Source organism: Epinephelus lanceolatus, chromosome 6, assembly GCF_041903045.1.
Source record: "Epinephelus lanceolatus isolate andai-2023 chromosome 6, ASM4190304v1, whole genome shotgun sequence".
Lineage (NCBI taxonomy): Eukaryota > Metazoa > Chordata > Actinopteri > Perciformes > Serranidae > Epinephelus > Epinephelus lanceolatus.
This window is the reverse complement of record NC_135739.1, coordinates 35,368,224-35,391,858: the sequence shown is the minus strand read 5'-3', so window position 1 is coordinate 35,391,858 and position 23,635 is coordinate 35,368,224. Positions and strand designations below refer to the sequence as shown.

Sequence of the window (23,635 nt, the reverse complement as noted above, 5' to 3'; positions counted from 1 at the left end):
TGCAGCATCCTCCTAGGCTGACCTGTAATGTTAGTTAGCTAGCGTGGTGCTAGGTGAGCTAGCAGTAGATTCACACTTCCATATGTACAGTGACATGGTGTGCAGGTCGTGATTAATGATGACATTTTGTGCTGTCACGAGCACAAGCCTCTTGTCCATGAGTAGATGCACGCTTCCTTCTGCGTGGTGATACAGTTTGCGGGTGTAGTTTGGTAGAAAGAAAATAGTTCCTACATGACAGTGCTCACAACAAGGTCTGTTGACTATCTTGATATGGCTAATATGATCACATATTGTTGCTTATTTTACACTTCCAGCCTTTAAGGAGCAACATAAGCATTCATTTGGAGTCATGTTTCTGGTCATCATGCAAACCTAAGTACGATATTTTACTCTGTTCACCAACAAGAAATCTGCTGCCTGCTGCAGCGGAAACAATGTTAACACGAGCACTGAAAATGCATCAGAATAGTAAAATTGAGGGTTTTAAAACCGGAACAATGACTTATAAGACACAACAAGCTCCAAAGAAAGGAGGGGAGCTACATTCAAGCCTTTTTTTTATTATTTCCCCAGATCTGTGCCTCAACACAACCCTATCTCTGAGCTCAGTAGGTAGTTCCTTCGACCTCATGGCTTGTTTTTTGCTCTGATTTGCATCATCAGCTGTGAGACATTATATAGATAGGTGCGTGCTTTGCCAAATTTACAACAAGTGGACTCCAATTAAGGTGTAGAAAAATCTCAAAGGAAATACAGTTTTTTCATTTTATTAATTTTTAAAATATCTAAAATCCTGTTTTCACTGTCACCATTGGGCATCACGTGCAGATTGAGTGGGAAAAATTTTAAAGCAGCTTTAAATAGATATCACTAAAATGCCGTAGTCCTTGTTAAAGAAGTGGCTCAGACAGTCCTAAAATATCTCCTTAGTTGTTGAAGCAAAGAGAAGCAGTATTTTGGAACTCAACGTTTATCTTCCACTGACTGTTAATTACTATTAATCTTGAATATCAGAACTTGAAATGGTTTAATGTACACGTCATGCACTTTTGGGTGTTTGGTTTAACAAAGGTCAGATACATCCACATACTGTACACTGACATATTTTAAGAGACAATGTGATGAATGTTAAGTTGCACAACAAAAACAACATTCCTCGTCTTTGTGGAACATCTCATTCCTCTTTGTGCAGCTGACTGGGGGGCCACGTCTTCGCTGCTGAGTTCCCGTACTGTAACAGTGTGTAAAGAACACCTTGACTGGCAGAGAGAGTCCTCCCCTCGCTGCTGTGTGTGTCTGCTCTCTGATACAGAGGCTGTTTCCAGCCGTGAACTCATAGTAGAAGCTGACAGTGGCCAGACACCCGGACATAGCTCTTGACAGGAATGACAACTCCTGCTCTCTCCTCAGACCTGGGGCCTGCTGTCATGGTGTAATGAGGTCATCTTCAGAACTGTATGCTCTGCTGGCATGCAGGTTAGGGGAGTGGATTTGTGTTCTGAAGTCCAGACCACCTGGCAAAGTATGTGTGTGTAACTGTATTAATAAAGGGTTATTTTCTTTAGTACTGGAACTCACACTTTTAATAAACACTACTGGCATGACAATAGGGATGGGACTGTCAGTCAGTCCACCTCTGTGGTTCAGATTGAAATTACAGGCTAACTAAATGGACTGACATGAAATTTTGTACAGACTTGGTGACTCATGATCCCCAGAGGATTAATACAACTGACTTCAGTGACCCTCTGATTTTCTTGTAGCACCACCACATAAACAGATATCTTCATATAAATGCAGTATCTGTCGCTAGAGGGAAAAGATTCTGGTAACAGAAGCATTCTGGTTTCCGTTTGTATTCTGAGTAGTATCGACGAATCACTTCTGAGCCTGCTTTTTTCGCCTGCAGGTGCCCAGGAGGCATCCTTATCAGATTCCCAAACCACCTCAGCCGGCCCCTTTCGACACCAAGGAGCAGCAGCTCTACTTTGAGCTCCCACCAGATGTCTGAGCTCCTGACCCTATGAGGTGAGGGTTGGGACGTAGATGGACCATAAAATTGAAAGCTTTGCCTTCTGGCTCAGCTCCCTCTTCACCAGGACAATTTGGCGTAGCGCCCGCATCAATGCTGACACTGCGTGTCAGAGGTTTTCCTGTCATGTCCAACTGGTGGAAGACCCAGGACACGCTGGAGGGATTATATATCTCATCTGGTCTGGCAACGCCTCAGGATTCCACAGAAGGAGCTGGAAATCATTGCTGGGGAGAGGGACTTCTGCAGTATCTCACTCAGCCTGCTGCCCCTGCGACCCAGCCCTGTATAAGTGGACGAAAATGGATGGATGGATGGTTGCCTGCAGGTAAACAGTCTGTAGTCCTTTTTACAAAGAAATTGTGCAATAGGGCCACTACTAAGTCCCTTCTTCATGCCAGCTTTGCATTTTTACAGAGAACCAAACCATGACGGCATCATGCTGCTCCAGTGATGATTTTACAACGCATACCAGCATCATAGAATCAAAAGAGGTGTGACAGATGTGACATGTAACAGAACAGCATCAGCCTTTAGTGTGACAGGTAACATATGCATCGCCAGCACTTTATAAACCATAATAATAGCATAACATGGCAATAACAATCATTTACCATCTATCTTTTTTGAGTTAGCTGCTAACTGCTATCACTTACCTTTTAAATCTACCACAGTGGGTGGCACACATAAGCCAGGCTAAAGGCAAGACAACTCTGTTCCACCATTTCATGATTGTACCTTTAATACAGAATGGAGAAGCTGCATAATGGCATGAAATTCCTGCTTTGAAGAGGCAGTGTAAATGGGGCCTTGTGTGTAGAGCAGATGACGCAAAATGTGCGGGTGGAAATACAATTTTAAAACCGTTAGGCTATCGTCTATTGACGATTTAGCTTTTAGATAGCATTTTTAAAAGTGTATCTGCATTCATATGCAGATTCCTAGCTGCTGTCTCTCAACTTTAACTCCATTCTTGTGTCTCAAGTTGCTAATCGGACTTAAAACAATGACCGGCACACAGAAAAGTTTTGGCCCTGATATCCATTATCAATTATTTGGATGTTCACTTGCTACACTGGAACCCTGTAAGTACTGGCCATTGCCCAAAGAAGCTAAATCGTTTTTAGAATAGGTGATGAGTTCCGAGATTGCCATGAGGTTGACATTGGTGATTTACATGAAATGTCTCTACAGCTATTGGAGATTGCCATTACATTTAGTACAGATCTTCCCATAACTTGTCATTTAGTGCCTTTCACACATCAAAACGTCACTTTGTGCAATCCTTTGTTTTATGACTTAATATATAAAAGAACTAAAGACACTGACATCTGCCTCAGCTGTACCTTGAGTTTAGTGCTAACTAACAAATGCTAACATGCCAAACTACGATGTGACCATGGTAATCAAACCAGCTTAACATCAATCATGTTGACATTAGCATTAAGCACAAGGCAGAGACACTTGGTTTTGTTTGTATTATAAACTCTTCATGAGCTGATTTTATACTCCACCTTTAACTGTTTTTCCTTTCCTCTTTTTTTTGTGGAAATGCTAATTGTGAAAACCTATTAATCATCTTTATCAGCAAAAAAATGCCAAGCATTCGCTGGCTCCAGCTTCTCAACTTTGCTGCTTATCTGTTTTACATCATTGTAAACAGGAATCCTTTTTGGTTTCATGTATGTATATATACATGTAAATATATTAGTTGCAGCCTTAATGTTGTTTTTCAAGGACTTTTTCCTTGTCTGGGTATGAAACTGCTGCTTTTATGGGCCCCTAAAGCCCTCTCAGACACTGTATGTGATAATGAGCTGCACAAATAAACTTCCCTTGACCTTCAAAGTAGGCCTATGCAGCACACATTCCGTTACGCAGCAGGCTATTTTTAAGACTTAATTCTTTTTGTAGCAATTGCATCTGTGTCTGCCTGCCAAAACATACATTCTGTGTTGTGCAGCCTCAGCCAAATATGAAGGATAAAACAGCAATGAAAGGACAGTGTAATAACTGACAAAGCATCTACAGTGAGGCGGTGAAGGTATCCATGAACACCCTGCAGAACTGGAACATTGTCACATCGAATAGTTTCTGATTGCTCATCCATGTGACCTCAGATACACTAAGAAAATAGACACACTGTTCCTTGTCTCTGAGCTGGTAGTAAAACCTGTGGGTTTTCATTTTGTTGCCATGAAGGATCTTGGCAACAGACTACTGGGATCAGATCCAAAGCGCACTTAAGGTGTGTATGTAAACACTGGAGCCAAAAATAGAAAAAGGGCCACGCTCTGCTTCGGTCGTCACACTGCAGATACGTCAGACTACGCAAGCCTTAAGACGTACGCTGTGTTCAAGCACGACTCCAGAAGTCAGAGAGCCGAGTATGGGTTCTTTTTGTACTACGGACCAGAGGTTGATTTACAAGGCAAATCTCAGAGGTCACAACAGACTCTCATGTTCACAACATCAACATGCTGCTACAGGAAGCTATCCAAAAACCACATGGGTCACTTGAACCAGTCGTTTCTTAATGATGCACTTATAAGGACTTGGCAGCTTGGCAGTGTGTTCTCATCTAGCCAAACGGCTGAACACAGATTTGAATGCAAGATTGTTCTTAAAGGTTTGATGTTCATTTTACCAAAGACATACCTTAACTAATTTACACTGGACTAAAAAACATTTAGCAGATGGCTTTTTGAAATGTTCTGTAAACACACTAATAGCTTTTCCTCTCTTTTACCAGCAGGTGGAGGCAAAGCTCTACCCCTGAGCCTGACTGCTGAGTAACTGTACTTGAGTGAGGAGTGTTAGGACAAAAATATCTGCAGAGAATTAACTGATATGTAAAATAGCCCGTTTTTGAGACCTGTCCATAAAAACACCAATTCACAAACATCTAGACATTTTATTATGAAAATAAGACAGAACATAATTTGAGCACATCTTTCCTTCTACCATGCATTAGAGTTGATGGACACATGGAGAGAGCGCATTTTGTCGGACAGTCTCTCTGCTACACCTGCAGTGCAGTTCTTGATGTCTGGATGGTTCACAGGGTGCCACAGTGAAGAAGTGCCGCACACCGTCCATGGTCATTAATATCAATATGACAGATGATAAACAGTATCTGTGTGTGGCTCAGTGATGGAAGAGTGACTGTAGGGTTCTGGGTGCGTGTGTGTGATTAGAGGCTTCTCTGTTCAAGTGTGTCTTGTTGTTGTTCACTTGGCCTCCTGGGCTTTTTTGGCGCTCTGTTTCTCCTTCGCCTAGCGAGATGGAAAAAAATAACCAAAAACATTTTTTATTACTGTGGAGAATTTACACAGGAAGTACTGCAGAATACCAAATCTAGGCACACACTCTGCAGACATTTAATTCTAATTACTGCACTTTATTAAACATAACAAAATTAATTTCAAAGTCTTATTCATGAACTCAGCATGGCATGCTTATGAGACCTTACGTTTGCCCTCTAGTGGACAGAATAAACACTGAAGCTGAAATGCCTTGGCAATTTCATTATGTCGGCTGGTTATGTTTCTTGAGACCCATCACACTGACCAAAGTCCTTCATTATTTACTCCCCAGAGTCCCCTAAAACTACAAGATATCCCATTAAAAATAATGAGGAGGAATACTCAATGACGTTTCAAAATGTCAAGGCACTTAAGTGTCCCCAGACACGCATGCATAAAAAGCGTAGTAGCGTTGAAGAGAGCCACAGGAAGAAAAGAAAATACCTTCTCCACCAAAGGTATTAACTGTTGGTACTCTGCCAGTGTCTTCAGTAGCTCCATGATGAAAGGAAGGTAGTTGTGCTTTCGCCGAATGTTTTCAATCTGTGAGAAAACACATAAATCCAACAATTGAGGGGAAATCTGGCTGTGACTGATGTTTACTAAGGAAATGAAAAAGACCTCTTACATTTGAAGGTGGCTGCAGTAAACACACACTCGACATTCATAATATGCTCATGGTTATTCAAAAGGTTTTTTTCCCCACAAGAAACACACTGTAGTCTCATGAGCCATTTCACAGTATTTATATCACATGAAACACAACATGAGATAGTACGGAATATGATGTTGAGAAGAAACCCACCTTATATCTTTTAAGTTTCTGGTTTTCTTCTTCGATAAGGAGCTGGTACTTGGCAATCTCTGACTGGATGGAGCTAAGAAATGTGCTGCTCTGGTCTGTGTCCATTGGTTCATCCTGGGAACAAAAGGAGAAGGTTCATATACAACCAGTAAATATTCTGACTTGTCTGGCTGGAAAAAGTAACACTCTGATGATGGGACAGTTGGTGCAGTTAGTAACTTTTATTTAAAAATAAGCTTTTTTTTCACTGCTGGTGAACTGCGATCAAACTGACAGATTGGGAGCGCTGATCAAAAGAAAAGATCAGAAGAGCTCTCACCTCAGATGTTTTCAGAAACAAATTCTGGTGTATCCCTTAGCTGTAAAATGAGTAAGTCTATGACCCAGCCGCCATGTTAGAAATAACCTTGCCAATAAGAAAAGCACAGCCCACTGGCTGAGTTACAAACTTTCTCATTTTACAGCTAAATGTTACACTAAAATATGTTTCTGAAAACATACGAGGTGAGAAATAAGTAATGTAGTGACAGAATCCTGATTCATAACTGATCAGCGCGGCCTAGTTTGACAGTTTGATCGCAGTTCACCAGCAGTGATTGACAGCTACGTTGGAGACTCCTCGGCTCTGATGGTTGTTTTCCTTCAGCCGCCGTGGATTCTTGCAAATGCCATCAGAAACAGTACGAGGAGGAAAAGGAACATGCTTTTTTTCCCCACAGATTCTGTGTCTCATGCACCACTGTGAGGATATAGTGACAGTTTGAGCAAATATGACAAAAAGCTATTTTTATAGAAGTTACCAACTACAGCTTTACACTCTAGCAGCTCATGATAGTTGGGTTTGTCACACCTGTGTGAAGTTTACCTGAGGCCATCTTTAGTACGATGGGAAACTCAATGTAGTGCAGTTTCATTAGTAATAACCAAATAAGGCAGTAGTTAATATAATGCAACGGGCAGAAATACCTCATTCCTTAAATATGAATGCACTGTTGAAGTGAAACCTTAAACCTTGTGTTTGCTGACCTCCAGTGGTTGAATGCTTCACCTTGCTGCAGTGATGTGGCAGTGTCATTAGGGTGTGATCCGTTTACTTTGACAACACTGTTAGGTGTGGTTTGGTTACAGGTGTAACAGGGTACATTTCAGACAACACCCAATAATGACGCTGGTGTGACATCAGGTGAATAGAATAGAATAGAATAGAATAGAATAAATCTTTATTGTCCACCAGGGTGGAAAATTGTCTTTGGCTCACCAACATACAGGACGTAGCATAACATAACACATAACAAAGCTAAAATATGAACAAAGCCAAAACACAAGATAAAAATTCTTATAGATACATTTTTAAAAGATGAATAAATAAAATAAAATACAGTGCTATAAAGTACGGTAGAGCAGTTCATGTCAATATCTGTGGTTTAGTCACTTAGTAGAGTTAAGGATGCTAATAGCACTGGGGACAAAGGACTTTTTAAAAGCCCCTTTAGCCAGAGGAACTCTGTAGCGCCTCCCAGACTTCAAGAACTCAAACTGGCTGAAGAGAAACAGACTACACCTTTCAACCAGGATAAAGCTCAATGAAACAAGGACATCAAGCTTTGGGTGGAGTTACTCCTTCAACCCTCTCTGAAGGGACAGACAGTCATGATGTCCATTACAGATGGGTGGGCTGAAAACCATCCTACATGGTCATGGATTTCTTGTTTAAAATACACCTGATTCCCTGACTTTCTTGGTCTAAATAAATGTCAACTCTTTTCATAATATTCCAGGACCTCCATGATTTATAGTCATGTCAATATCTAAATGCTGCAGCTCAGTAGCAGACTGCATCATCACACTGGGTTTCATCAAAACCAGAGCACTTGTATCTGATGCATGATGTGTGTCAGACAAATATGACATACTACAATGTAGTTATGATCTCTTCCTTCCCAAAGCTGACATCTTATGTATTCCATGTATAGCCTCACGGGGAGATCGCAAAAAAATACATTATTATTTGTCATGTCTTCCCTGAATTGAGCTCTTTTGCTGCCACTCACCTCAGTAAGCTGGGTCTGGAGCTCTGCGATTTTCCTCTCGTATATCATCTTTCTGTCCGACACAATGGCCATTAGGTTGAATCGGATCTCTCCTTCACTGTACCTGAAGATGGAAACGATACAATTTTGTAATTTTTGGAAGAACAGAATGATATGCTGTCAGGAAAATCAAAGACGGTGCAGTATTTGGCCAAAAAATGTGACTGTAAAATAATACAAAATAAAGAAATATGCTCACTTTTGTATTCTTTTCTCAATCACTGGGCGGACAGCGCTGATCCAGTCGTCCTGGTTGCAGGCACCTGGTACAAAAACAGACAGGAACAAATAATCCTGCGGATGTCCACATATACAGTAACTGCACTGTACATCATCATAAAACAGACAGTTTTTAGGAAAAATGGGCCGTGGCCAACAAGACGAAATTCAGCTGGACGCAGCAGGATCTTGTGCCGAGGGACTTTAAACATTAAACTGCCAATTTTGGCGGTGAAACCATAAAGCAATAACAAAAAAAAAAAAAAAGAAAAAGTTTTTTCTGCTTACCCAGGTCAATTGGTCCCTCTCGGAGTCCATCCAGCTCGTATAGTCTGCCGTTTACAGGAACATAGCTCACAAAGTGAAAGGCGTCCTCGTCCTTTGCTGAAGACTTTGCATCAAATTCAAACATTTGCTGTCTGCAACAAGAGAACGCACAATTATAAAATCAGTATTGAAAGATAATTATCATGCATCAGTCAAACAGATATAGATGTTATTAATGTGTCAATTAAACAAGTAGGGATGTACATTTGCACTCTACTCCGAGAAAATCATAATTTTTTTTTAATTTGCTGTTTATTTCATATGAGAATCAGCATTGGCAAAGTTTTGGGATGACCAACAAATGACCCATCCTCACATTCGCCATTTTTCACCAAAGCTGACAGGTGCATTAGCAACAAATGGGCCAATCAGTGTTCACAGAGTTAGAATGAGGGAGCTAAAAATAACATGAAGCCAATCAAACAGAATTTCTCCAGCTGGAGATGATATGAGCAGGAGCTTACCTGGCAAAGCTGTTGTGAACTTGTCGGATCACTTCAGAGTTGCTAAGAGCCAAACCTTTCATCTGAGGAGAGCGGGAGGTTCAGGATTATAATGCTGACTGTATAACCCATGTCTTAAAGAAGCAGCGGCGTTATGGAAGGCTGTATAGATTCATGATACATTCCTTTTTCTAGTTACATGCATCAAAGTAGTGTTTCAGTAATATTATTAAGCCACTAATTAAGATAAATGACTAATTTGCTGCCGTCACACCTATAATTATACAGATTCTTCTATACAGTGATTCCAGTCCTGCTTGTTTTCTCTCACAATTAATTGTTGCCATTTCTAAACTAGTTTACAGTAAAATAAATAAATAAAAATAACACAAAGTCTAGGAAAAAACGTCTCTCTACTTTGAGCTTTTTCAAATCAAAGGAGAAGTGGAGCATCATAAATCAGTTCAGCCTGCTTCTTTTGAACGTTTGTGGGACAGACAACTGAGTCATCATGGTTTTGAAGGTAAGAGGATAAAACTGTCAGTGTTAGAGATGGAAGTGGAAATTACTGTAGCAGGCTGTGTAATAAATTACTGCTCCCAGAGGGAAAGCAGTTTGAACATTCTTTTTGAATGAATAATGTATCACTTGTCATTAGAGTTACAAGCCAAATGCTGGTGTCACTTAAGTTAAAAGGGAACGTTCGGAGTTGTCAACAAACACACCAACAGTACACTATATTAGGAAGTAGGAAGCAGGAAAATAAATTCCTGGTTCAATGCATGCCATTCCAAATAGAAAAAATGTTAAAAACAAAACAAAACCCACAGTTTCTTGGATTCAAGAGAAAAATACCATGAACGTACAGCAGCGTCAAAACTCTGCGAAAACTCTCTGAACTCTGTCAGTGTGTCTCCGAGCAACATGTCAGAATGGGAGCAGTTGAGCAGAACGCTGACGATTGCCTGGGTGGCACAGGCGTTGTTAATGACCTGAAAACACACAGATAAAATTCACAAGAATTGAGAGGACAGGCAAAGGAACCTCCTTATCAAAGCACAATATGTATCTAAAAGTGACCACAATACACCCAATGTAATTTGCTACCAATTTCAATTGCTCATTTCTTTGAATCTGACAGGAGAATATACGTATGTCCATATGGAGCCAGATCTTCCTGTACTGAGTAAGAAGTATATCAGAGCGAGGAGAAGCGTCTCTGCACTTTGTTGCGGTTTGTTGTGTGGGCTGGTTGCTTAATGTCATAAGCCCACTTAATTAAAAAGCACAACAATTCCTAACCTCATTCAATATCCAATTTGGCTGAACAATTCTACACAATGGATAATAATGTCTTACAATTACACTTGGGTTTCTCATTTGTTCTGGTCAGAGTAGTTACTATCTGATGCACCCTTAATTGTCAGATTACAGAGAAGACTTTTTATTCTTGTTTATGATCCTTCTTTGGAGCTACAATTCAGCAGTTAGATATCGAGTCAAATGCATCTGCAAGAACACACATGCATAAACTGAGACAAAGTTTAAGATGAGATGCACTGAAGTAGATAATGAGCCCTTTCACACCTTCCTCATTTGCTCTGGACTTTTGAGTTAGATCTGAACCAAACTTACAGGTGTACAACCTCACCCAGACCACGTAGGGAGCAAACAGCCAATATTGGGTGTATTGACAGAGAGAGTGCACTCAGAGCAGACAGGTGTTGCAGTCAGAGCAGAGGAGAAGTTAACAGTAAAGCCGCCAAGTAAACGTACAATGTAGGTTTCAGTTTGTCCATGAACATCGCAACAAAACAAAATAAACCGCTGTAGCAAATGGGGAGGGGAGGGGAGATGTCTACCTTTACAATAATTTTACGAGAGGATGAGTAAGAGGGGATACGAGAGGACAGAAGAGCCTGCGTACAAAGCAATCAATATCAAGTATAGGGTGATGCAGCTCACGTAGGAGATAATGGCCAGACATACGTCATTAATAGTTCTAGGACGTGCTCCCATAATTGCAATGTGAAACGAATGCTAATCTGGATCGAATGCATGCAGTGTAACAGAAATGCAAACCTTGGTGGGGCTTGGTTCAGACTTTCAGGTTTATTCAGGCCCACAGGCTGACATTTTCTTGGCTATGGGCTTGTTTGTTATCTATATTACAGCTGCATAATAAGTATGTCTTGCTAATATTAAAAGGCTCAATATTTATGTTTTTTTTCATGACATAACTAAACATACCTGTTTTGCAAAGAAGATGTGGTCAAGCCTTGAATCCTGCACAATTGATCCTGCTGGCTCCTCACCTGGCTGCCACTTGAAGAGGAAAATCAACCCATGAACTGGTCTGAAACAGAACAGATGCATTAACAAGGCCTGTCTCTACAGAGATCATGCAATAATGAAGCTGCAGGTATGAACGTACTTCAGGTTGTCAAAGTTCTCTGGCTCCATGCTCCATATTTCTTCAACCTGGGCGCCTTTGCAACCTGACAAGGACAAATAGAGCATCAAATATTCATTCGCACTTGTAGTAGTAATTACGTGAGTAAAGTACACCCGATGGTTTACAAACGTTAGGTGAATGAGCAGCGTTTCCCAGTGACGGGCTGACACCAAAACAAAACACAGCAAATGTCAGTCATGAGTGAGGATTTGTTTTCACGCGCCCTTGTTTTGAACGCTGAGTAATGCTAGCTAGTTAGCTTGCCTAATTAAGTTAGCTTAGGCTGTCCAATTATTACATGCATTTTCCAACAGAATACAGAGTGTATATGGCTGTTGAGAGTCCATTGCTTCTAAAATGTTTAGTGTTCACTCTCATAGCATTAGTGTTATTTTTGCATTGGAAATCAATGGTAGCTAATTTCGAAGTTACCGTTAGCTTTGAAGGAGCTAGCTTGCTAGCGCTGTCGGATAGCCACGTTACGTTACACTGAACGAGCAGCTAACGTTAAGTCACTCACCAAAACCCTTTATTAGTTCTGTGAACACGCCGGGGTCACTCTCCATCAGACACCACTCTCCTGCGCTTCCGGACATTCTTCACTATGTTGTTTATTCAACCTACAGTGCACATACAGAAGATGTTAATATCCTAGCTTAGCACTGCACCCGCTAGTCAAGCTAATTTCACTGAAGCACTGGAGTCATAGTGCAATGTGGGCAGTGTGGGTGCGCGCGATTGATTTTAAAGCGTATACCGTCACACAGCAACAAATATTTGACAAAAATGATTTCAAAACATTGGCGACAAGTATAATTTTGTGAATGTGCATGTATCTGCATTAATAGAGAGAAAACTCAAAATATACACCTATTACAGAAATAAAACGTCCCTTCTCGTTAACTATAACAAGTACCCGCCCGCCCATGACGAACGGGGTGACAAATGAAGCACTCCTCTGCAAAAAAACGCAATGCCAGAGGGTGATGGACTTTCATTCATATTTATTAATGATAAATACACATTCAAGGCATTAAGAAAACATTTAAAATCAGCCGTTATACATACGCCCATTACTCTTCATATTCATAACAATGACCAATACCGTGATTCACTAGGCTGTTCATACACTAACCAACCATTTATCTAATATAAAAGAAATTGAGACAAACAGTCCTTGCTAAATCCCAGATGCGCTGACATAGAAAGTGTTTCCACAAGCATGTAAAAAAAAAATACAAAATGATTATATCATAGATTTTACAGTCTATGCAAATAACTAACATTTCTCTATTTTATGCATTGTTCAAATAAATGTGCTGATCATCAATCACAAAAATCTGTAATTCTTTCAATTTAACAAGATATGAAGAATGACCTCAACTAAACTCAGACAAGATGAGTATTGAGTCAGACTGTCAGTACTTCACGGATGAATGATGTTCACAGCTCAATGGTGCTTGATGTTTGGAGTGACCATGCCTTTTGATGACTGTATCAATCTTCAATAAAACATCCATGCAGATGAGAGGTATTTCCACTATTCACAGGTTTTGTTTAAAAGACGGCAGCTTTAATAACAATAATACTGTACATTCCTGGATGAAAATGTATATAGGCTAACATCAAGTATCCAATGCACTTTGATAAATAAATAACATAGTCGTGCTCAAGCAGTGTAAGACTTGTAGCACTAGGTCGAGCAAAGATTTAATAAATACAGGATTAAAAAACACTACAAGAACGGTTAGTCATTTAGCAGACGCGAACTGTCCGCTGCCCGAGCCGTCGGCGCTGGTCCCAGCACAGCAGGTAGCGCACTGTTCAATCAGGGGCAGCAACTTTCCCTGCTGGTGGAGCTGTTTGGTATCCGAGCCACCCCCGATGCAGTTTCCATTAATGAAGACTCTGGGGACCTGAACACAAAATCATGTCATAACATTAGGACTTAAAAAAACAGAAAAGGGGTTTAGTGCAGCGTTATGTCTTTAACAGTTTAAGCTTCATGAGGCAGCTGACATCCTGAAGCAGCTCCCTCTGGCTTCCACTCCATCCAGCCATAGCACTACAAGCTGCCCGAGGCGTTCAGCATTTAAAACCATCTTTTTAAAAATTACTTTGTTGTAAGCACCAACTTCAGTCTTTCCTCTTGTTAACAAGGAGCAGTGTACAAAACATGCAGCTAGCTTCTCAGGTTTAGCCGTCACTTTCACCAGTTAAAATTACAAACGGAGGGAGGTCATATTAGCTGTAGATAATTAGTGTTAATTCCCTAAGTATAACTTGAAGGCAGGCCAAAATTCAACTTGTCTGCTGTCTAGTTCGAGTACTTTTTGCAAATGTGTGACTGCAAAAGATAATTTGTAAGGGAACAACCTCCACTCTTATCACAACACTTTACAACTGCCAGTGGACTGAGTGTTTCTGTTGTTCCCACAACTCCAACAGAGCGACACATCTTCTGTCATGTGTCATGTCAACTTCAGGTGTCACATATCCTCAGTTTACCTTTTATCCATTCCTATCATATCAATATATACACTTATCAATTAAATACGTTTGAATCAGGAGCTTCAGTATCTGGATCAGGTAGCCCATGACAATAAGACACATATTGAACTGATATTTAACATTAGCATTTAGGTAAAAAAAAAAAAAGGTATTGGACTCTGATTGTTACTGGCCGATATCCAAAGTCAAAGGTATACTATGCAAGATTTTCCTAAAAAGCAATCTATAGACACATACAAAAGTAATCATCACAATCACCAATCATCACTTATGACCCCCAAGAAATCTGTGGCAAAATATTTACCTGCAGAGACTCTGCTCTCTGCCTGTATTTTCTTATTTTCCTCTAATTTTGCAGTGCTCCAGATGTTGGCATGTAGCCCCGAGTCCGAAACAGCGCATGTTGAGGTGAGGTCGGCACTTCATAAAAAGGTGGTAATTGGACATAAAGCACCCCACATCAAAGAGGAAGCTATGAAAATCACAGACACAGTGCAGGAAAAACACAAATATTTTGAGGTAAAGTGTTTAAAGCTTGAGCCAAAGCAAGAGTAAATCTGGGTTTGGTTTTCACTTTCACACCAAAGGAGGGGATGGGGATGAGGAGTGACCCAAATCAGCCTGTTTTCTGTTGGATAGGTGGGTGCCAGTGGTTAACTCAGTTAGCTTGCTTAAGTATCGGCTTTTCCATCACAAGGAGGAGCTAAGTTTGAATGCTGTATTTACAAAGAGTGATTGACAATTCCTGCATAGCGTGCCTCTGACAGATTCAGATTGGATCGTCAAAAAAAACTTGATCTGTAATTCTCTAATTTCAAATGCCTGTCTATAAAAAATTTGCTGTCCTGTGCCGACCAGTTTGTAAAGTGCATTACAAAAAGTTATTTTACCCATTTTACTCATCATTTAATTACTGCGTTCTAAAATCAACATTTAAAGAAATACTGTTTTAGAAATATATATATAATTCCACCAAAAACATAATCAGAAATTAATGTTGATCTGTGCCTATTTTAGCTTCCAAAACTCATTAACAACATTCAGTTGTCTAAGCAATGAAACAGACTTAATGTATGAGTGACTTTTCTCTAAATATGGACTTGTACCTATATCTTTTTAGTCTGATACAAAATATTCTAATAATTATTACTTTCAAAAATGTTATTTCCATATTTGCTATGATTTAAGACTACAGTCCGTCAAAGATGCAGCTCGCTCTGATCTTTATCTTGACTCAGATGCAGCTATTTTGAACCAAGATAAAGTCCTAATTCTTGGCCGCAGCCCAAACAAAACACTGGTCCAGTCACTCTAAATTTAACTTAAATGCAGAGCTGCCAGAACAAACAAGCTGTCAGATATGCATGTTTTGATATATATATATTTTTTAAATAGATGCTGAAATAACAAGTTATTTCAAATTCCGATCCCAAAATACAACATGAGGCTCTTACCGTTCTGGCTCCCGTCATCTGAGCTAAGGCCTCTTGCAGTCTCCTCCCGTCATTGTGCTCATCCAGTTCAATCACTTTGTACGTTGCACCAATTTCATTGAACACATTCTTGGCCATTTTGCAATAAGGACATGTGGTCTTGGAAAATATCACGACACAGTTCTGTGATACCACCTCCTGAAAGGTCAGGCAAAAATAACATATAATTTAATATCAGTAGAACACAGAAATAGACCGCACATACCAGATGTCAAATGAGTTGCTGGGCAAAGATGAAAAGAAACTTGATTCTGCATTTTTATTAAAGAAGAAGTCCGGTATTTTACACTTTGAGCCCCATTTCTGGGTTGTTTATGATGAAATACAGTGGTTAAGACCAAAATTTTGACAATTGTTCCTTTTCAGAGAATTTGGCTTCGCCCTGCTGCCTATGGCCATGTGTAAATCTGTCCTAAAACCACCTTAAACGTTTGTTTTCAAAGCCATGAAACTCACCAAGTGGTCAGTGGTGTTTGTTGATGTACAAATCGAAGCAAACTGTGGTTTCAGTGATGATTTATTTGACATTTTGTCTAATCCATTGATTTTCTATAGGAAGCCTCATTGTACATTGGTAGTAATCCGCCAAAGGAATTGGAAAGGGGGGTGACAAGGTTGTAGTCACTGTAGGGCTGGGCAATAAATCGATTTTATCGATTAATTCGAATTTGTAGTTTAGGCCGATTTGTTTTAATGAGAATCAAGTTTCTCTTTAACATCCACCACCGACGCTCCCCACTGGGCTCCCATAGTTCAGAGTGGGCTCACCCCTCCCCCCTGCTTGATACACAAACATCATGGCAGCGAGCGGGGAAGAACTCGTTCCCAAGAAAGGGAACGAGTTCAGTTTTGTAGCGTCAGACACAGAATCGACAGCACCCCGCTGCAAAGTGTGTTTGAAGGCTGTTGCTACCCAAGGTAGCAGTACAACCAATTTACTGCAGCACTTCAAACAATATAATGGTAGGGGAAACACTGCCGTATGATGAGAAAGGGGTCCAGTGGAAAGCAATCACGGATGCAGTCGCGATGTATCTTGCAAGAGATATGGTGCCCATATTTACCGTGGAAAAGCCGGGTTTTATTCACATGCTGAAAGTTTTGGAGCCCAGGTACATGCTACCAGGCCGCAGATATTCTTCTGACAATTGATTTTAAATAGAGGGGCGAAATCGATTTAAATCATAAATCGGATTTGTTGTGAAAAAAAAAAACAAAGATTTTTTTTAGGCCATATCACCCAGCCCTAAGTCACTGTAGTCTTTTAGCTGAACGAACGAAAAAGTTGTGTAATAAGTTTAAACAACTGCACAATGGATTACTCGCTTGTAAACAACCTTTGCAGTACGATGCCTTTGAACACAACGCCAACCTTCTTCATCTGCTTCTTTTCTGTGTCCCATTACATCAGGTTTGTTCGAGATGAGCCAGGCCTGCGCAGATTCGATCACCAGCGATCGGCGCACAATGCATGCCGGTTAGTTTTGTGTCCGACTTCATCCCGACTTGCTCTGACATATTACAAAAGTGGACGGCGATAAAACCGCGAGAGCGAGGCGGCCGCAGTTTTTAGAGCCAGGCGCTGCAGTTGCTCTCCACCGACTGCACCGCCTGGCTCTCACCTGATCTAACAGCTGATTGGTTCAGATGTCGACTCAACAAGATGACGTTTTAGATAAACTTTTAATTTTTGTTGAATTTTAGAGATTAAGATTGTATTTGTCTGATTTGAAGGTTTATTCTGTGAACAGAAAACATGTTGTGTGACTGATGGTGAAGTTTAGTTGTCAGAGACTAAATACATTCATCATAAACTATACAGAGTCTACTGTACTATATTAATATTGGACGGTTTAATTATTGAAGTATTTAGCAACACAGAGACTTGTGGTCAGTGGGATGTGAGGATTCTTAAAATAACGTGTACAGATGTGAAGCCCTGACTGTATCTGACTGAGCCTTAATGAAAACTGTTGTCTTGTATTTTCTTTCCTCTGAAAATATGAACCTTACAGTCAAACACTGTTTATTTAGCCTGTGTAGTTGATGGGACAGTTCAAACTGATATGATGCTGATTTACAGGAGAATTCATATCAAATGGAGGATAAACCACGAACATAAACTACAGATCACCTGTAAAGCATTTTAATAAATTGATCTATCATAATTAAAACAACTGGAGACTGATAACAAACTGATATATGGGTCTGATCACTTTTTTAATGAACTGACATCATTCCAGACAGGATGTTAGTGTATCTGTGACTTCCTGTACGGACTGAAGGCTGCTGGAAACTGTCCGACTTCACCGCAGCTTTTTGTCACCGCCCCCCGCTGCGGCCGCCTGCTCTCGTCTACTTTTCAGGCGAGGCGCAGTTCATCTCCAACGAGCCTATTGCAATGTTTTCCTGCCGGTTGGCGACACCCACGTACAGGAACATTATCGCCATCAAGTGGGCTGGAGTGTATAATGCTTCAGGGTCAAACAAGCGGAAGTTTACACACGGGTGTGAGACAGCTGAAAAAATAGTTCCACAATCAAGATGAAAAGCGAAAACACGGATGGAAACCACAGTTTGATTTTTATGTCAGAAAATCAACGAACACCACATGAGTTTCATGGCTTTGAAAACAAATGTTTAGGGTGGTTTTAGGACAGGTTCACACATGGCCATAGGTAGCAGTGTTAAGCCAGGAAGGGGAAAGCTTAATTCTCTGAAAAGGAGCAATCATCAAAATTTTGGTCTTAACCACTCTGTTTCATCATAAACAACCCAGAAATGGGGCTCAAAGTGCAAAATACCGGACTTCGCCTTTAAGTCTTTTCATGGTTAATATTTAGTCAGTGAGTGAACTGTGGGGTCCACTTTGTGACAGGTTTTTTACATAATTGACTTAAAAGCCTCAAATAATGCTGGTGGACTGTAGGAAACACTAGAAGGTAGAATTTTAGAGATTCATCTCCAGACATAACTGAAACTTAACTATTTTCCTTTAATGCCAAATGTATCAGACACAAACAATTTAAACTAGGCTGTACAGAGATCCACAGCACGCTGCTGAACCAAAATGTTTAACAAGTTGACTGTAACAGATCTACTAACCTGAACATACTGTGCACAGGATGTGCTGGACAGAGATGTGGCCGATGTAAAGTTCCCCATTCTGAAAAAGACAAATCACAATATTGGAGCATACAGTACTTAAAGCCTTTGTTCAATTGTTGTGACTTACATTTCAACCTCCTGAAATCTAACCAACACACACTACAAGGACTGACACAACCTAGTATGGCCAGGTCCATGCAATAACCTTAGAAACGTGAAGATATTACGGGATGAGACGAACTGAAGGCCAATAATAAGCATTAATATAATATCCAACTGGAGAACAACTGCTGGTCTAGAAATGCCCATTGTAATAGTCGCAGCTAATGATTATACTACGTCTCAAATACCGCTGTTTTTACTCCTTCTGACGCCTGATCTACAACCGCAGTAAGGTTTATGTGCCAGTTAATCCAGGATTAGGAGTACACACGCTTGTAATTGGCTCAGATTTCATGTGGGCATGCGACAAACCAAACTCCATTAAAAATCTGGCTAAATCAAAACGGCACGCTAATTTGAAAACGAACAAAACTTCGTGAAACATAAATGTAAATGTTGAAAGAAAAATGAGCAACTCACTGACGATTCGGCATACACTTGATACCTCTTACAGTACTTGTTTCAGTTAAATCCAAATGTTTATAACTGCTTTACTACCGCCTACCACAGAGCAGTTGGTTAAAGATAACGAAAGTAGCGTTAGCTAACGCTGACAACAGGCATGCAAATCATAAAAGATGGAATGTTGATGAAATACTAGATTATTAATGGATCATATGCATGCCGAATTTACCAGAGGGATGTATTAAATCATAAATGTCACAATATATTTGTGTTAGGCGCTTTTAAATAGATAAAATCCAGAATGTTGTGTAACATTTTTGGTTTCGCATGGCGGTGTAACGTTAACGTTACGTTGTGCACGAGGCAGTGAATGTACTCGCCAAGATAGCTCAGCCTTTTAAATTCCTGTGAACCGAAAATTATGGCTCGCTATGTTGTACCACTAATTAATGTTAACGTTGTCGTCGTGTTGCTTTCTTATATAATGTCCTATTGTGAATTTATTAGTAACTAAGCTACCGGCTATTATTATAGTCAAGCTAGCGAGAATGACCTTCGGCAGCCGGTCCATGCCAACCTGGGGAGACATCCTGCTCGAGCAAACATGCTGATAAACGAAAAGACGGCTAAAAAATAATCGAGCTGTTGGCCTGGATGAAACATGCAGTTAGAGTACAAACAGGTCTGATATCATGCACGTCCCCTGGCTGTTACTGTACGCGTGCTTTAGCCCCTTATTTACACTGTTTATACCTAAAAGCCTACCTTACGTGTCACCGGAAGTAGTTTCTGACGCAAGACGCAGTTTGAACGTAACGCCCCTACAAATATGGAGGAGGAGTTTCAAACGGGACTACAATCTCATAAATAACCCAAATCTTTTTGATAACACATCAAAATGTCGTCCAAACACACAACAACAGGCTCTGATTTTATTCATTCATTTTATTGGCTCTGTACCAGAACTGAACATTTAAACGCAACACTTTTGTTTTAGTTCCAAATTTAAGTTTAAGTTAAAGATCTATATTAACAAATTTCTCTTAAATTGAGGTTGTAGGCCTACATTTGTTAAAATCTGTGTAGGTGAGAGTGTCTCCTTGTTCAAGATAATCCACCCAACAGGGCCCCATTTCAGAAAGCAGGATTTGTGAAAACTCTTGAGTATGTTGAGCCTGAGATGAGGGAAACTCTAGCCAGTTCAGCATCAGCATAACCCTGAGTCAGTTACTATGGCAACATAGGCTGATTGCCTGAGCGTGTAGCAGGAAGGAGAGACATGGCGTGTCCTATGGCGTGTGAATAAAGTCGTGGATATTAAGGTTCAGTTTATTCAGAGGCTGTTGCGTAAGGAGATGGTGATTACACCCCGTTTGGATGTCTTATCTTTCCCGGAGGAGTGTCTATATGAAAGATTCAGTTTCACCTCACACTCTATCATTTATCTTAACAATCTTCTCCGCCCAGATATATCAAATATTACACATTGTGCATTTGCATCATCATCAGAGCAAATCTTATGCATTGCCCTTTGATTCTTCAGCATTAGCAGTTCTCTTTATAAAATAAGAGACACTGAACACATCAGCAAGACAGCAGTGTGTCTGGCTGTAAGAAAAGTGACGCTGGCTCTGAAAAGACTTTTTAATCTAGGCTACAAACTACAATGTTTTTGTGTTTGATTTTGAGTTGCTGCCAGTGTGTTTGGGCCCCATCAGATTACAGCTGAATAAGACCATATCACAAATTATATTAAAACATATGAACACTGTTAAGATATAAAAATGTTTCTATATTTCCTGTATATTAGACACGCATTAATGCACCACATTACATAACATCACTTCACATCACATATTAACACACACTGCAATCTTTTCCCATCCCACCTCATGCTGTTTAGCTGCAGCTGCCATAACAGATTTTTTTTTTTTTTTTTTGTTGAAGACATGTTCGAGGTCCACATACATGATCACTAAAATCTCCAATTCAGTTTGGGTGAAATAAGTGACTTTGCTTTTACCTCCGCTTTCTGCCATTGAAAGTCATGTCATCTGCACTCCATTGATGATGGCTTTTGGTGCTCACTGTGAACGCGCTTCCTTCAGGGTGAACATACTCAGAGTTGATTGAGCTAATTCTTATCATCTGTTCTGGAACCGAAAACTCAGAGATTCCCAGCTCAGACTCAGTCAACTCAGAGATCGGGATTAGACTCAGAGTTTGTTGAGCCGGCTTTCTGAGATAGGGTCCAGAGCTGTTTCCTGTGAACAGAATGTTCATTTCACCACCATAAACTGTCTCCAATGTTGTTTCCCTGAGCGTGGCAATACATCCAACTGGCCTCACAACCTCAGACCACATGTAGCTACACCAGCCAGCATCTCCAACTGCGAGATCGTCCAAGACCAGCCAGCTGAACAGCCGATGCAAAATTTGGTTTGCACAACTAAACATTTTTGCACAAAAAAAACGTCTCAAGTAAGCTCATCTGCATGCTCATCATCCTCTCCTGGGTCTTCTCCTGACAGCAGTTCATGTAACCAACCTAAGTGGTTGTGAAGCAGGTTGGATGTACTGCCAAATTCTCAGAAACAACATCGGAGACGTCTTATGGTTGTGAAATAAACATTCAGTTCACGGGCAACAGCTGTGGTGAACATTCAGTCAGCATGTCAATGTCACACTCCCTCAAAATCTGAGATATTAAAAAGTAGATCTTTAACCTAAACCTGTGAAAGATAGGAGCATAAAATAAAAGTGTTGCATCTGAAGTTTTGTTCAGTGTAGACATATCTGATAAATTATGTTAAATTGAACTATAGTGTATATTACATTTCACACACAGTATATTGCATGTTGCTATACTTACCCCGTATCCTCATTCTTTTGTGCTCTCTGACAACAGACTAATCAGAGCTGTTGTATTTGTTTTCTTCAGTTTTTGACAGAGCTTTTGTGGCAGTAAGACTCATGATGAATTCTAAAAAATGTTTAATTTCTGGTACAATGCCCAAGTGAAACACGTACTGTAGAAACAGCCATGACTAATGCAGTGACAGAGGCAGTCTATCCAATATCTCTTTGAGTTTTTGTTTTGTTTTGTTTTTAATTTTGGCTCTTCCTGGGACCTCTTTCTCCTCCCCCTGGCAGTGGAAACTGGCTTCTATGTCTGGGTGATCCATGAATGCAAGGTAGTCAAACTGCCAAGTGGCCACCATAGCAAAGGAGGAGGCGAGTGCAGAGAAATATAAGCCACCGGTATTCAGTGTGGATTATTACCAGATTTTGACATGATTGAGAAATTGGTAATAATAGTATGATATGAAGAAAATCTGTAGAGTATGCTGAACAAGAGGAATGGTGCTGGAAATGGAGACTAAGTAAATCAAAACAAAATGCAAACAGTATATTTCAGAAGAAAATCAGTGGAGAGAAGTTTAGTTGTTTTTAATTTTGGTCATTACTGCTGTCATATACTGAACAGTATAGATACCTGGCCTGACGCTGGACGAGCACGTGTTATTTAAAGGAACTATCAGTGTTCTAGCTCAGTCAGCAGGTAGAGCACTGGGATCCATACTGAACAAAGTAAAAACAAAACTATAATTCATGTGTGTGTCTTGTGTCTGACCATGCCTCTGGTGTTTTGGGTTTCCAAGAACAAACAAGTTGTAACACAGTGCATTATAGAGCAATTCAATCCTTGATGTGTGTCCATAGATTTACCTCAGTTTTGGCCGTAAGTGGAGATACGAGATGGGGACCCTCCAAACATCAGCTCTGGAAGAGACTCGTTAAGATGTCGGCTCAGAGACGCACTTAACAGATTTTTAACTGGGACACCTCCCATTGTCATCCCTGGACAAATGAGTCAGAATCATTACTTTATTTGAACAACTTGTCGTTTATTTTCCAAACAGGCTAACCTGTGATATTCAGGAGATTGGGAGTGAAATGTTTTGCATGCTTAAGGCCCTTAAAGACAAAAGTCAGGCTGTCGGTGAGTGTCTGTCGGCCTAGTCTTTGCAGTGTGTCCCGCACCGTCGGGAGTTAGCCTATGCTAGCTTCCCAGCTAGCCCTGGCTCTCCGTTTGGATCCAGCCGGAGCACTGAGCCCTGGTTTGTTATTCAGGTTAAAGTGGGAAGAAGCAGCGGGTTTATCGGGCAGCTGAGTGAAGTGGAGCCTGCGGAGGAAACACCGGGACCGTCTGGATGTAATAGTCCGTGGAGGTGCTGCGGTGCTCGGCTACACAGATAGGTAACACCTCGGCTGTC

The 23,635-nt window shown here is 40.5% G+C and overlaps 2 protein-coding genes across 6 annotated transcripts; both read right to left on the bottom strand.

Annotated features, from left to right (window-relative positions):
• Window positions 1-4,929: 4,929 nt before the first annotated feature.
• On the bottom strand, window positions 4,930-12,401 carry uchl5 (ubiquitin carboxyl-terminal hydrolase L5). The gene is made up of 11 exons (XM_033620990.2): window positions 12,200-12,401; window positions 11,659-11,722; window positions 11,475-11,580; window positions 10,091-10,216; window positions 9,246-9,307; window positions 8,743-8,873; window positions 8,435-8,498; window positions 8,197-8,299; window positions 6,146-6,259; window positions 5,785-5,883; window positions 4,930-5,310 (listed from the first exon to the last, which is right to left on the bottom strand). Exons 1-11 carry the CDS (start codon window positions 12,273-12,275, stop codon window positions 5,266-5,268), a joined length of 990 nt encoding a protein of 329 aa, XP_033476881.1. The 5' UTR covers window positions 12,276-12,401; the 3' UTR covers window positions 4,930-5,265.
• Window positions 12,402-12,666: 265 nt separating this feature from the next.
• On the bottom strand, window positions 12,667-21,861 carry glrx2 (glutaredoxin 2). Of its 5 annotated transcripts, none has more exons than XM_078169012.1 (4): window positions 21,382-21,861; window positions 18,789-18,849; window positions 15,645-15,821; window positions 12,667-13,595 (listed from the first exon to the last, which is right to left on the bottom strand). In XM_078169012.1, the coding sequence occupies exons 1-4, from the start codon at window positions 21,813-21,815 to the stop codon at window positions 13,431-13,433; spliced, it is 837 nt and encodes a 278-aa protein (XP_078025138.1). In that variant the 5' UTR covers window positions 21,816-21,861; the 3' UTR covers window positions 12,667-13,430. The 5 variants fall into 5 exon arrangements, with proteins under 5 accessions (XP_078025138.1, XP_033476932.1, XP_033476927.1 ...); XM_033621041.2 differs by lacking the exon at window positions 21,382-21,861 and adding an exon at window positions 20,124-20,177; XM_033621036.2 differs by lacking the exon at window positions 21,382-21,861 and adding an exon at window positions 19,912-20,133.
• Between the last annotated feature and the right edge of the window lie 1,774 nt (window positions 21,862-23,635).

Excerpts from the sequence above, each read along its gene's own strand:
- uchl5 (XM_033620990.2), bottom strand. The coding sequence starts at position 12,275 with ATGTCCGGAAGCGCAGGAGAGTGGTGTCTGATGGAGAGTGACCCCGGC. Across the intron at positions 6,260-8,196 it reads TCCAGACCCAGCTTACTGAG|GATGAACCAATGGACACAGA; the intron begins GTGAGTGGCAGC and ends TTTTGTTCCCAG. Across the intron at positions 5,884-6,145 it reads AGAAACTTAAAAGATATAAG|ATTGAAAACATTCGGCGAAA; the intron begins GTGGGTTTCTTC and ends GTTTTCTCACAG.
- glrx2 (XM_078169012.1), bottom strand. The coding sequence starts at position 21,815 with ATGTTTAGTTGTGCAAACCAAATTTTGCATCGGCTGTTCAGCTGGCTG. Across the intron at positions 15,822-18,788 it reads CCTGTGCACAGTATGTTCAG|GAGGTGGTATCACAGAACTG; the intron begins GTTAGTAGATCT and ends CTGACCTTTCAG. Across the intron at positions 13,596-15,644 it reads AGATGACGGGAGCCAGAACG|GTCCCCAGAGTCTTCATTAA; the intron begins GTAAGAGCCTCA and ends TTTTGTGTTCAG.